General features: G+C 34.0%; 1 protein-coding gene across 1 annotated transcript; it reads left to right on the top strand.

Annotated features, from left to right (window-relative positions):
* The first annotated feature begins 511 nt into the window (after positions 1–511).
* LOC110027070 (DNA polymerase alpha catalytic subunit) lies at positions 512–15540 on the top strand. The gene is given in 31 exon segments (XM_020728344.1): positions 512–1408; positions 1410–1868; positions 2158–2319; positions 2532–2615; positions 2735–2809; positions 2891–2955; positions 3610–3700; positions 3833–4015; positions 4233–4396; positions 4505–4619; positions 5005–5184; positions 5278–5391; positions 5551–5670; positions 5752–6063; positions 6202–6294; positions 8923–9041; positions 9180–9252; positions 9679–9735; positions 11815–11907; positions 12069–12191; positions 12272–12369; positions 12550–12595; positions 12736–12849; positions 12928–13008; positions 14082–14195; positions 14279–14368; positions 14442–14518; positions 14596–14818; positions 14886–14939; positions 15022–15216; positions 15315–15540. Coding segments are annotated over 31 exon segments (4566 nt in total). The 5' UTR covers positions 512–766; the 3' UTR covers positions 15465–15540.

Below are 15540 nucleotides of genomic sequence, written 5' to 3'. Positions count from 1 at the left end.
ACATGAGCTGTTCACGAAAAAGAAACAGTTTTAACAACCCTAACAACACATGCAATCACTAGGCATGTAAACAAGCCGAGCATGAATGAATGAGTCTAAGCTCGATTTGTCAAAAAATATAATTGTTTGTGTTCCACGCATTTATATATCCGGCTACAAAAATTTATTTGCATTTTGCTCGATTGATTGTTCAATCGAACATGGCTGCTCGCGAACAATGATGTATTTTGACAGCCCTAATCACAAAGTCGCAACATGTTAAATGTTGAACAATATTTTAATATTTTATTTATATTAGCATATTTATTTAAATATGATTTAATAAAATTTATTTTATTTTTAATTAATAAATATAACTGGTTATACTTTTGTGCCATTAAATTATTTAAAAATAATACTAAATAATTATATACATACATATATATGTATTTAAAAATTATATAATACATATATATAAAAATAATACTCAATAATTATATACACGCTAAATTTTATTCGTGTTCCACTAAATTATGGATGTTTCATGAGCGAATGAATGTAAAAACGAGACGTTTTGACAGCATAGCGCTCATCCGAGAGGGTTTTCCCGCCAGAAAAAAAGGGGAAATTTATGTCTTCAAATCCATCCCCACTCTTGCAAAATACCCATTCATCGCCTGTGCCTGCAAGCAGTGGAACCAAGCACGACGCCATCACGAGCCTCACAAACCCAAAGATTGCCCTCTGAAACCCGGCTTTGTTCTTCCACCTCTCCGGCAAGCGGGCCATGCCGGAATCTTCCGTCCACGGCCGCCGGAGTCGTGCCAAAGGCCAGGATGTTGCTGTCCGTGCAGAGGCCCTGGAACGCCTCAAGACCCTCCGTAGATCTGGAGGGCGGCGGTCCGCTGCTGGCGTCGGCTTTCAGATCAAAATGGAGGAGCCAATCTACGACACAGTCGAAGAGGACGACTACGATGCCCTTGTTGCCCGCCGACGTGAAGATGTAGGGGGGTTTATCGTCGACGACGATGGCCTCGGATACGCTGACGACGGTCATGAGGTGGATTGGTCGAACCCTAGCCTCGCTTACTCCTCTGACGAGGAATCTTTAGAAGGCCAAGAGGAGAAACAAATTAAGAAGAAAGCGGCGAAGAAGAAGGAGAACGCGGTTAAGAAAGCACCACCTTCTTCTCTATCGGCTGCGGCCTCGCTGATGGGAAAGCAGCGGCTTTCTTCGATGTTCACTTCTTCGGTCTTTAAGAAGAATGATCGGGCGAAGGGGCCTCCAGTTTCCTCCGATAGTTTAATTGACGATCTTATTGCTGAGTTCGCTCCGGACGAGACCGATCGAGAGAAGAGGCGAAGGGGCTCTGCCACGGGACCACGAAGTTCTGCCTTACCTTCTATTGTACCGATCAAGTCGGAGATGCAGTCTTATCCTAGTACCCGAATCGGCTTCCAATGCTGAATTCATGGCGCAGGTTCAGGATAATGACAATGAGGATTACGGACAAGATGCTACAATAGACGAGAAGGATGCGTGCATACAATTCGTGGTCGAAGAGGGGGAGACGGCTAAATTAGTTGCGGGTAAGGCAAGCATCAGCGAGGACGTGGAAGCAGAAGCAAGATCCAACGATAAGGGCTTTTCACTGAACGCAAAGATAAAGAAGGAAGACGAAAAAATTGTGGCTAGTGCCACTGCTGGGTGGAAGGCAGTCTGCAGCGAAGAAGGATGTGGTGTAGGGATTAAGGTTGAATCGAATGGAAATGTGGACGAGAAGTCTGAGTTTGAGCTAGATTCTGATGGATCTTTGCCTTTCTATATAATCGATGCTCACGAGGAATCTTATGGTGCCAATATGGGAAATTTATATCTTTTTGGGAAGGTAAAATTCTGGAATCCATAACATGAAATCTTGTTTCTGCAAGTTTTTCTCATTCATGTTTTGGTTATTGATAACTAGTCTGCCATCAAAATCATTATATCCTTGAATATAAATTATTTTCAATGTTTACAAATTATCGATCTTTATTCTAGGAGGAAAATTGTCTTGCCTCTAGTAAATTATATCCTCTTAGAACTAATTGACAACAGCAATCATCCGATACGGTGCGTTTAAGTTTACATTCTCTAGGTGAATTGCTTTGACTTGTTTCCCCCTACATATCTATTAGGTTAAAGCAGCTGGTACATATCATAGTTGTTGTGTGGTCGTAAAGAACATGCAGAGATGTTTGTATGTTATCCCTAGGAGCTCTGTGTTTCCTAACGACAAAGTAGCAGACATTGAGAGAAATTTTCCGGATTCTCCTTCAGCTTCTCGTGGAGCTCTCCAAGTAAGTTGGCAAACATGTTCATTCAAATGATACATTTTACTTGAGTTATAATGATGGTAACGATCATGCTTTCTTATTTGCCAGTGGAAGTAATGGTTCTTATTAGTATCTTATTCTTAACTTTCTGCTGTAGAATTATTCTCTGATTTTGACCATGGTGACTGGTCATGTGGGCTGATGAAATAGATTTTTTATTTTTTATTTCTGTCCAGGAGATGGCATCCGAATTGAAAAATGAAATAACAGAAAGATTGTTGGATCTTAACGTTTCAGCAATTTCCATGCTGCCTGTTAAGGTTTGCTATCAAGTTTATATATTCCAGTGGATGGCTATTAGTCATTGAAGTGTTCAGTTATTCTCTTCTTTTGCATTTGGTTTCATAAGCTTATCTACCTTTATAAACTTAAAATTCAGCGTGGTTATGCATTTGAGCGCGGTGACATACCTAGAGGACAATATTATGTCGTTAAGGTCAGATATCCATTCAAGGTATGCCATTTGGATATGATTTTGTGGTTTCTTTAAATTTGCAGTAGTTTGGCTAAGTTATAATAATTGCATGAATTCCAGGATCCACCTCTCCCAGCAGATCTCAAGGGTGAAAACTTTATTGCACTACTAGGGACTCAGTGCAGGTAAAGACAAATGGACTTGATGTCAATAAAACCGTGTTTTGTTAAACTTCAGAGTAGCAAAGAAGATTGCTCTAACTCCTGAAATTTTATTTTCTTATATCCTGCGAAGAACAGGACTGGTCAGCATCTTCAAAATACAAAAGTTTTATTCATATTTAAATTGAAGCACGGGAGGTTCAATGCTAACTTTTAACTGAAAATGCACCAGCAAGTTGATCTTATTCCAAAAAATAGCCTAATTACACTGCATAAAATTATTTGAAGTGCGAGTTTTCCATGTTTTGGCACATATATTGTGTTATTTATTCAAATCTCAAATAAGTGTGTCACGAGCTCACAAAACAAAAAATCATTGCAAAACATCTGAGTATCACTCTACGTGGTACAATTTTGAAGCTGGAATATGTTGCCAAATGATCTGATGAAGTTTTTTTCTTATGTTGCTTAAAGTTTAATCATTGGTATGTGATTATGTACTTGTCTTTATTTAGGAGCTTCATCATTTTACCTGTAATGCTGCTCATAAACTTAAAATTTTCTATTGAAGGTTGTCGATGACAAAAGGGGATCAGTACTGTGATTCTTTTTTTTATTAAATACCAACACATATGTAAGTCATTTTCCCTAAGCTTTGAACAAGATCTTATTTTTCAGTGCTCTGGAGCTGTTTTTAATTAAAAGGAAAATTAAGGGCCCCTCCTGGTTATCAATTTCAAGGTTTGTCAGCAGCACAGCTTCTGAAAAGGTGTGAATACATTTTTCTTAATTGAAAAACCGGCAGTCATCTATTGCTTCCATATTATAGTTTATGTGACAAGAATTGAGGTTTGTTTGTGAACTAAACTCGAAATTTTATGCTAATTGAATACCATAACAGGTCAGCTGGTGCAAATTTGAAGTTGTGGTTAATTGCTCCAAGGATATAGCTGGCTGTAGCTCAAATAATTTTATGGAAATTCCTCCAGTAATAGTCGCGGCAATAAACCTAAAGACTATCATCACCGAGAAAAATGCTAATGAAATTGTCTCAGCAGCTGTGGTCTGTTGTCACAAGGCAAAGGTTAGATGTTCACTTTTGAAGTAGTTGTTTATATTTGGGTTGTTCGCCCATATAAATTTGGCCGAAAATGGGACTATTTGATTAAATTTGCTAGAGATTTGTTTCTAGAATATAATTACTTGCTCAATTACTGATTTCTATAAATGTGTAGTTCAGTGATATGCGTACTGCTCTTAATTATCCCATACCACCTCTTAACTTTAAGCATGCATCTCAGGTTGATGGCCCAATGATGGCTTCTGAATGGAAAAGAAAGGGAATGCTTAGCCATTTTTCTATCATTCGAAAGCTTGATGGAGATATATTCCCAATCGGTCTTCAAAAAGAGGTTGCTGATAGAAACTCAAAGGCTGGCACAAATATATTGGCATTAGAAAGCAGGTTCTATATCACCGTATCATTTCTCTTAAATGCTCTATTTTCTTCCCTGCGTATCGCAGAAGGCAAATCCATTGTTTTGTTTTTTTTTTTTTTTTGCATTAACTGCAGTGAAAGAGCCTTGTTAAATCGTTTGATGATTGAACTCCATAAATTGGATTGCGATGTGCTTGTTGGACACAACATTTCTGGTTTTGATCTTGATGTTCTTCTCCATCGAGCACAGGTTTTAATTACAGACTATACTTGTTACTTCACCATTCGCCAACTGTGCAAGTCATTGAAAAAGATAAAATTTAACCAAACATATCTTAATAATTGCATGTGGAGGTGTGGTGAAGATGTCAGGGTATACGAATAAATTATAAATTCTTTGGAGTTGCATTAGTTTTTATTAGTTGGTGGGAGATGTTTTTTCTTTGCGTTCAGCTTCTGTATTGATGTAAGAATGACTTTATGTTAATGTTGTTATAGATTCTATTCAATAAGAAGGCTTTATTTTCACCTTCATTGCTTTTCTTTTACTTGAGAAGGGCTTGCCTTCTCAATAATATCCAAAAAGTTAATGCAATAGGCTATGAAGCACTTTTTATGCTATTCCACCCATACAGGCTTGTAAGGTACCTAGCAGCATGTGGTCTAAGTTAGGCCGTCTCAAGCGTTCTATGATGCCTAAGCTTACTAAAGGGAGTGTGCTTTATGGATCTGGAGCTAGTTCAGGAATCATGTCCTGCGTTGCAGGACGACTTTTATGTGATACCTATTTGAGTTCTCGAGATCTCTTGAAGGAGGTAATTCAGATTTATACAAGATTTCATAGTTTGAGTGAGAATCTTTTATCTTTTTTTTTTTAAATTTCTTTTCAATTTTATTTACAATTCAAGGTAAGCTATTCGTTGACACAACTCGCGAAAACTCAACTTAATAAAGATAGGAAGGAGATTAACCCTCATGATATTCCTGTGATGTTCCAAACATCAGCTGCACTGCTTCAATTGGTACGTGTTTGTGCCTGTGACTGCTGTCACAATGTATATCAGTTGCTTCCTTCATTAAATAATGAGTTTATGTAGTGTTTGCACACTATTATTTAATATTTTTCTTTTAAATAATACTTTTTATTGTCAGTTAATGATGGTATGTCACTTACGGTGCAGGTTGAATATGGAGAGACTGATGCTTGGCTATCTCTGGAACTTATGTTTTATCTGAGTGTTCTTCCCTTGACAAGGCAGCTAACAAACATCAGTGGCAATCTCTGGGGAAAAACTCTCCAGGTCAGTTGTCTATTATCCTAAACCTTTCTAATTATACTCATTCTAAGATGCTCATCGGAATTTTCACATTGGATTTCTCAGGGCGCACGAGCACAACGGGTGGAATACTTATTATTGCATGCTTTTCATGCAAAAAAGTACATGGTGCCTGACAAATTTTCTGCTCGAAGAATTGAGTCAACTACAAATAAAAGAAAAATAACAGCTGGTTTGGATGGTGAGGATGCTGATGACTTAAATTACGCTGCCCTTGATATTGAAAGTCATGTTCATGGAAAAGGGAGAAAAAGCCCTGCATACTCTGGTGGGTTAGTTTTGGAACCTAAGAAGGGTTTATATGACAAATACATATTACTTCTGGACTTTAATAGCCTTTACCCTTCTATTATTCAGGTATTGTCTTGCTTTCTAAAATTGATTCAAAATTGGTTTTCTATCAACTAATATTTTAATTGTTTGTTATCTTAAAATTTTCATCAAATTCTAGTAGTTTTTAATGCTTGAGATTTGATTGTGATTTTGTTCACACAGGAGTACAATATTTGCTTTACTACAGTTGAAAGGCCCAGTGATGATATAGTTCCAAATTTACCATCATCCAAGAATGCTGGGATCTTACCTGAGGTGCATTTTTCTTTTGTAGATAACTAGTGATTCAACATAAGTCTTAGTTCATCACATTCATATTTGGTGTGTCTCTTAGTTACTGCTAGCACCCACAAGAATCAATTGTTTTAGTGAGCAAGTGCATTCATAAGACCTTTTTGTAACATCCTAAACTCTCACATATCAAAATATTGTATGCTTTGGCCTAATGGCCTCATGACTTTGCCCCATTAGTGCAACCTTCCTAGGAGTGCTCCTACACGGGCACACCTAACTTTGGAGTTTCTGATGAAATTTCACCATTACACTAAAAGACATCTCAATGTTTAAGAGTTTATTTTTATTCTACATGAGAGATTTCATAATCTCCCTCATTTAAGTAACTAACATCTTGTTGGTTTTCGTAACCCTGAATCATTCACCAGGATAGATTTTTGGAGTTGGCCTTTATAGATTCAAAGAGGTGGCTCCTGTCATATAGCGTTCTTTCTTATTTTGGGTCAAGAGATTGCTTCCATGATGTAGCACTTTGTTTTGTATGACAATTAGTTCACATTTTCAGGCTATTGTAATGCTTTGATATTCTAAACTCTTAGCCATTGAGATATTATCTACTGTGGTCTAAGGTCAACCCAATGAACTAACAATTTTGTCTCTTTATGTTAACTTCCTAGGATATCACCCATCCTAAGAGTACTCCAATGCGAGCACGTTTAGCTTCGAAGTTTTTTATCGAAACTCCAATCATTACATCTAAAAAGATGTTTAAGAGTTCAAATTCATTCTTAACTACTTAAGGGGTTTTACAATCTCCCCCACTTAAGTAATAAACATTCTTGTTAGTTTTCATAACCCAAAATCATCCACCAAGCATATAGAATTCTAGAGGTGACCCTTATAGATTCAAAAAGGTAGCTTGCATAATGTAGCACATTGTCCTATCTAGGGATCAAGAGGTGGCTTTAATGGTGTAACATTTTGTTTTATATGATACTTAGTTCTCATATTCCAACTGGTGTAATGCTCTGATATCATTTGTAACAACCCGAACTCTCACCCATCTAGATATTGACTGCTTTGGCCTAATTGTCATGACTCGACCTGATACTTGGAATTAACCAAGGAGGGTACAAACGGTCAAATGCTGGGGATCAATTTTTTTATATTCATTTTCTATAACTAACATTCAAAAAATAAAGTGACACTAAATAAATTAAATTAAAACAATACAATTAAAATTATCTTTTTAGTTTGTCCGCGTTTTCTATAAATTCTCTTATATTACTCATCTTTTAATCAATTAATTACACTTGAAAAGTTAGTTTAATGCAATAGTGAGTTAACCAAAGTCAATGAATATTCACACTCATAAAATACAATAATATAAGGAAAAAAATTAATATGCATGTCAATTAGATTTTTAATAAATCAGTATAAACATTTAATAGTTTATGAATATGATGACTAACAATATTTCATGTTATTTATTGTGTTTTACTATATCAATAATATATTTATATTATTATATGTTTGTATAATCGTCATAGGAGTATCGTCTAATAATTATATCCGTTAAGGTTCTTCAATATTAATATCTTTTTCCATTTACGTCGCTTCCATTAAAAAAAAACGGTGATTAAGAGATCACATGTTACCAATTAATTCAAAGAACTTGCTTCATTCAAGAGAAATTGGGGGAAAAATAGTTTTTAAACTCAGCTGATAATGAAATGAAAGCAAAGATTTAAGAATTTCAGTAAGATTTTGGAATGAAATAAAATTACTGAGTGAACAGTTAGTATCATTAATGGGTGTAAACGAGTCGAACACGAATGAGCCCCTGATCGTTTATCACGTTCATGTTCATGTTTGGCTCTTTTATATTTCGAACAAAAAAAAAAGTGTTCGTGTTTGGCTCGTTTTCTTAGAGAGCCGAACATGAGTTGTTCGTGAACAACAAGTCATTTTGACAACCCTAGTCACACAGCTTTAGAATGTTAATGGTTTGGGCGAGATTTAAATCTTTATTATTTATAGTAAAACATCATTTAAATATAATTTAATATTTTTTATTCTATTTTTTAATTAATAATTTTAATTGATTGTAAATCGTTGTAGCCTTGTAGTCAATTTAATTTTTTTAAAATATTACTCATCAATTATATTTTTTAAGAGAAATCATGTAGCTACCTTGTTATAAAAGCTTTTTGCTGTTCAAAATAGTGCTTAGGTTCTGGCATTCTATTTTGTTCCTAAGAACACAATCTCATGGAGTTTAGTAAAATTATCAGAGCATTAAAACCTGCAATCTGAGAAGATTTTTATATTTGGAGGTGAGTTGGCAAGGTGGAGCATGACGTGAAATTCTATAACTCTTCTGATGCTGCGTCTTCTTGCTTGATACAAAAAATAGCATGTCTTTTTCAAAGGAAGACGCTAAAAGTAATTTTCTAGAAATTATGTTTATTGTTATTCATCACCTATTCAAATTGTTTCAAATAGTTTTTGTAAGCGTAATTGAATGAGATCCAAAGTTGTAAGTTTGCTATTTTTGGAAACAATTGATTTTTCATAGCATCTAATTCTTAATAAATTTTCTATGCACATCAAATCCTTTTGTTCAACTCATTTATTTTGACTTTGTAGTTGTTGAGAAACCTGGTTGAAAGGAGAAGAACAGTAAAGAAATTGCTGAAGAATGCTTCTGGTGTCAAAGTACAACAACTTGATATCCAACAGCAAGCGTTGAAGCTAACTGCTAACAGGTCAATACTTCTTTTCAAGCCCACAACAACAGCAACTACAAGCATTTATCCCACTAAGTGGAGTCAGCTACATGAATACTTCTTTTCAAGCCTGTTCGGTTTTTATGCTGCTTTCTTATAACCATGTCATTTTTGCAGTATGTATGGTTGTTTGGGCTTTTCCAATTCAAGATTTTATGCAAAACCAATTGCAGAGCTCATAACTTCACAAGTAAGTTGTCTCATTGCTTTCCATATGTATATATATGCTTGTCCACATAGGTATCCCGGAAACTAGCTCTATTGACCTGAATTTAACATGTTTGTGTAAATTAAATGTTTTCCGATTTTGTTGGGCATGTGGCCAGTAGAGGTGCGCTTTTCTTGAAGTTGACTTATAATAATTTATATCACCTACATGTAGACATTCGGTAGCATATTCAAAATTCTGCATTGGATATAAAGAGAAAAATTACATCTTTTAAAAATAACTGATGATGTGACCTATCTCTTCAAATTCTGTTATTCAAGTAATAAATGAAATTGCCCATTGCCATACTTATGTGATTCAATATTAATATCTGATGAATGGAAGTCAAAGATGAATCCTACCTGTCTTTCACATAATGATTGTACCAGTTCTGTATTTCCATTGCAGGGAAGAGAGATTTTGCAGAGCACCGTGGATCTGGTCCAGAACAACCTGAACCTAGAGGTACTAATTTTGCTACTATACGTTTGAACGGTTTCTAACTTTCAGATAGTATTATGAAGACTCAACAACTCAAAAGAATACAATTAGTGTGTATACTTTATTCTATTAATCTATGTTCTCAATGCTTTTCATATTTCCTAAAACGAAACATAAGAATTTTAAGAAAGAAACTTGTATGATTCACACTTTTTCTATAACTGAAGTCGGTGATGCGGAAACCTATCCTTTTAGGTGCTGTTTGGGTTGAAGGGTCAGAGTTTACTTCATTTCAAATGCAGGAGTTTTGAGTTTTTGTGTTTGATTGAAAGTGAAGTTAAATTTTTTTTTTTTCTTTTGAGTTTGGAACATCATAATTAATTTTTAGCGTATTTTGATTTTGCAAACTTTCACGGCCTAGCTTGAGAATTTAGAATTAAATAAGGTGAGAGTGGGCAGTCGGACAATGGATGGAAATATTTTTAAACGTTAACATTAGTCCATAATATTATTCATATTAAGAATATTCACTAGTTCACAATACATAAAATAACTTTTAACAATTCACATAAGATTTTTTAGTGATACAATAAAAATTAACTGTACAAATAAAATGACAAAACATAAAAGTAGACTGTCTGCTATCTATCACAAATAGTCTCTACTTTTGTAAATAAACTTCCTCTTACCAGATATATCAATCTAATAGATCTTTTATTAAAGAAAAGCTAAATAACAATTTACATTTAAATAACTTGGTGAATAATTGCCACTTTATTATGCATTAATTTTTTGTGCAAATTTCTAACATGAATGCTCAAAGGAATATGCTTATACAAAATAAAGTTTGCGTTTTCCATTCTTATAAAATTATATTTAGTTATCAATTATATTTTAATTTTTTCATTTTTAGAAGCCACATCAGGAGCATCGTCTAATTTTCAATTATATTTTAATTTTTTCATTTTTTTTTTTATTTTTAGAAGCCACATCAGGAGCATCGTCTAATTTTTTTCATTTTGTACCATAAAATCACAACCATTTCCATTTTTTTTTTTCATTTTATATCATAATGGTAAAATCATAAATCGATAAAGGCTCTTATTAGGTACCTTTAAGAAATTGAATATAACAAATGTATGAATTATTAAAATTGTGAAATATATTGAAATCATTGCTTGTAAAATTTCCATGAATTTTTGTATGGATTTAGTTTTTGATGTGATTAATTTAATCATATTTCATGACTCATTGTTAATTCCTCGTATTCTCCTCTCTTTTCACCTCTTCTTTATGATTCTACATGTACAATTTGTTTCTAAAGGTATTCCTAATGATTCATGGATTGTTTTGTAGGTACAATACCAAATTTATGTTTAGATTTGCTTTGCGAATATTAAAAGTTTGATTCATTTGAATCAATTTTTTTCAAATCGGGCATATTGATGTAATACAATAGCTAGATCTCTATTTGACGTTTGAGCGTTGGAATTAACTGGTTAGTTGGTATTACATGATTTATTTCTTATTTGCTAGTAATAGTAATTGTTTGTAGGGGTTTCGGCTGGTGGAAACTTGGATTATTTGCCTGGAGTCAATTCAATATCAGAATATCACATTTCTCTAATTTTCTTTGACCATGTACAATTAATCCAAAAGTAATCCCATTTATAGAATTTATGATATAAATTAATTTCAATTTAGTTCCCTAATTATACAAAATTGATCTCAGTTTAGTCTTGGAGACATTATTTTGTATCAATTTTATGTAGCCATGGGTCTAAATCGAAAATAAAAAATATTTGTGGATAAACCGGGCATATAAGTATACAGGGGACTATGTTAGAGTTTAACCCATTAATTATCACTTAGGTTTCAATTCTAGTATCACTTATTTACATTAGTAGTTTGCAAATTTGTGATATTTGATTTGACCATCCATTTTGCAATGAATCATAGTGTACATCTTATTAATTACTTTAGCAAATTCTAGTTCTAACTACTTTTGCATTATTGACTACTATATTTATACATCATATTAGTTACATGGAGAAGTTATATGCATCAACAATTTATGTGTTCAGTTTTTTTGTTGATTTGCAGGTGGTTTATGGAGATACAGATTCTATCATGATCTATAGTGGGTTGGATGACATTTCTAAAGCTAAAGCAATTGCGGCCAAAGTCATTCAAGAGGTCAGGTTTTTTTTTTTCCCTTAAATTCATGATGCACAATTTTTCTTCTGGATAATTGTGATACAAGTCACCACAAGGTCCTCAGTTTCTAGCATTTTATAAATTAAATGCTGAAATGTTTAATTTGTTTAAATGATGGAACTAAATTAGCATTCCTACAGGTTAACAAGAAATATCGTTGTCTGGAGATTGACCTTGATGGCTTATACAAGAGAATGCTTCTTCTTAAGAAGAAGAAATATGCTGCTGTTAAAGTACAATTCAAGGACGGAATAGCCTATGAGGTTGAATTGCTAATATTATCCTTTCTCAATTATGGAACTTTCAATATTGCGAACAAAGCGATTTTTGCTGCATGTTTCAGGCTATTGAACGCAAGGGTCTTGATATGGTTCGGCGTGATTGGAGTCTGTTATCAAAAGAAATAGGTGATTTCTGTCTCAACCAGATATTATCTGGAGGGTAGGAACTTGCTAAAAAACCATACTTTTCCTTATTTAACTTAGCATCTCTCTGGCACATTTGTTGCATTTTTCATGTGAGATTTATGAATTCTACTTTATAGATGGTCATTGTGACTATAATACTAGCACATTGAGAATATTTAACAACCTTTATGAACATCGAGTCTTATTTTTACAGGACTTGTGATGATGTTGTCGAGTCAATTCATGGTTATCTGATGAAGGTGAAATATGCCTGTGACTTTTATTCTATCCAATCGAGTATTGACTTCTTCGTTCTTATCTGAGAAAACTAGTCACAAGCTCCTATTCAATTAACCTCTTTTTGTACTACATTTACTTATCTGTAGCATTTTGTATAAAGGTGCAAGGAGAAATAAGGAAGGGAGAGGTTGCACTTGAAAAGTTCGTTATCACAAAGAGCTTAACAAAACCACCTGAAGATTATCCAGATGCTAAAAACCAACCTCATGTGCAGGTTAGGCATTTTAATTCTGGGATTTCTAATTGGTTTAGGTTTAGTATTTTTCTTTATTCTCCCTTTTATCCTATGTAGGTGGCTCTAAGATTGAAGAAAAATGGCTACTCCTCTTGTTCGGCTGGTGACACAATCCCTTATGTTATTTGCTGTCAGCAGGTATTGCCATTCCTAGGACTGTTTGACTGAAAGTAGATTTTAACTTGGTGAATTTTAATAAAAAAATTAAAATTATAAAAAAAAAACCTGTAAATCTTATATTGTTATATCCTAAAAATTGTCCGGTTTGATGGATGGTGAATTTAGTTAAGTTCACATAAGTTATTTGATTGCTTATTCTAGAATTTAAGGATTCATATGCATACTTCTCTTTATATTTATTTCGTTTAAATCAATCTTAACTAGATTAATTCATTAATACTTAATCTGATTAAGTGTTGCAACTAATACTAATTTAGTGCTTTATTAAGATAATTAATTATAACTTGTATTTTGATAAATTAATTAAAAATAAATATAAAATTAATCAATACAATAATTTTTTAATTAACCATTAAAAGTATCAAGATTAAATTAATTTCTTGATAAACACATGCATGCGCACATACCCGTATATATTAATTTGTGTGATCAGATATTAATATTTTAATTAATAAAACATTTAATCAGTTCTTTTTTTATTACATTAGAATCAGTAGATTATTTAGTTAATCATTAGTTAATTGTTTATAAAACTACTCATTAATTAGTACAAATATTTTTTAATTAATAAACATTTAATCAGTTCTATTTTTAATTACATTATAATCAGTTTAGATTAATATCTTAGTTAATCATTAATTAATCAGTTCAACTTGATTTACAGTTGTTTGGGAAAACCTTTTTCTCACGTGACCAAACTCATCTATTGACTAAACGTAGGGTTTTGTTTGAGTCTGGTGATGGAAATGAAGATTGAAATTAAACTGAATTTAAGCTTGACTTTTATTGAGCCAAACATCTTAGCCTTTGTCAATCCATGGCTACTTATGTGGCTGATGTTTTTTATATTTTTTATTTTTAGTTGAAAAAATGAACTTGACGGGCTGTGTAGAATGAGTACTATTCGATGGATTAGAGTTGATGAACCCCACTGGGGGTTTTGTAATTTTTCTGAGTACCAAATTAGAACCTTGATGTGGCCTTTTGATGATTAGTTTGATTGTGTAGTTTGTAATTGTTATTTTTATTAGGACGTTTCTTCTGGTTCCTCCAGTGGAATAGCACAAAGAGCCAGGCATCCCGAGGAACTGACAAGAGACAATGGTGAATGGATGATCGACATTGACTATTACTTGTCACAACAGGTTTCTAATTACATTGGTATTCCAGAATAATCACACGTTTCCAAGTAGAGAGTTTTCAGTTGATAGTTTAAAATTTTCTGCAGATTCATCCTGTAGTTTCACGTTTATGCGCTTCCATTCAAGGCACCAGCCCAGCAAGACTAGCTGATTGTCTTGGGCTTGATTCGTCAAAGGTAATGCACAGCTTGTGCAATTTTTAGCATCTCAACTTATTGTTAATTGACATGATTTTGTAACATTCTTTAGTTCCAACACAAGTCATCGGATGTTGGCAGTAAGGATTCTTCAAACGAAATTCTGTCTGTAATAAATGATGACGAGAGGTGAATATTTTGTCTAACCTTATGTTTATCAGCTCTTATTCAGCATATATTTTGTTTGAATAATCAACTTCTTCCAGATATCATGGCTGCAAGCCACTCCGGTTATCATGCCCAAGCTGCTCTAGTTCGTTTGACTGCCCTCCTGTATCAAGCTTCTTTTCTTCCAGGAGCAATGAAAGCACCTCTGATTCCCAGGCTGAATTGAAATCAGATGTAAATTTTTGGCACAGAATGCGATGCTCGAGATGCCCTGATGATGTTGATGGTTGCAAAATAACACCAGCAATGATAGCTAATCAGGTGAACATCTTTGTACTAGTCATTTTCACAACAGTGTTTGCCACTACACTAATCCACTCTGTTTCAGGTGAAGAGGCAGGCAGATTATTTCATCTCCTTGTACTATAAAGGCCTGATGACGGTGAGAGCTAAATTATCATCATTCCATTGTCTAACCTTAAAAACTATGATGGAACTTTTCTTTTACTTGGTTCTTTGATTAGTGTGATGATGAGATGTGTAAATACACTACACGAGGCTTGAACCTTAGAGTGATAGGTGAATCTGAAAGAGGAACTGTCTGTCCAAATTATCCTCGCTGCAACGGTCGTCTTGTGAGACAGTACAATGAGGCAGACTTGTATAGGCAACTTTCTTACTTTTGCTATGTTCTGGATGTTGCAAGGTGCATTGAGAAGGTAATATTTCTGTTACTAGCATATTCCATGGCTTTTCTCTTGCTGTTGTGATAGTATATGAACTCTCAATTATTTGCTTTTATTAAAATCAACTGCAGCTGGATAAAAAGTTCATTGCAGAGTTTGAGAAGGATTTTCCAGTCATCGTCCATTCTGCGGTTGATCTTGGACTACCGGTGATACAGAAGACCCGAGATCGATGTGCCTATGGTTGGGTGCACCTGAAGGATTTAATCGTGTCGGTCTGACTCGGCATGCATTTGGCCCTGTTTCATGCCTGTAAACTATTTAATTTTATTATCAATAAGTCACTAAATGAGTCTG

The sequence above is a fragment of the Phalaenopsis equestris genome, unplaced genomic scaffold (genome assembly GCF_001263595.1).
Source record: "Phalaenopsis equestris unplaced genomic scaffold, ASM126359v1 Scaffold000413, whole genome shotgun sequence".
NCBI lineage: Eukaryota > Viridiplantae > Streptophyta > Magnoliopsida > Asparagales > Orchidaceae > Phalaenopsis > Phalaenopsis equestris.
Note: the sequence above shows the minus strand (reverse complement) of the source record. Positions and strands in the feature narration are given on the sequence as shown.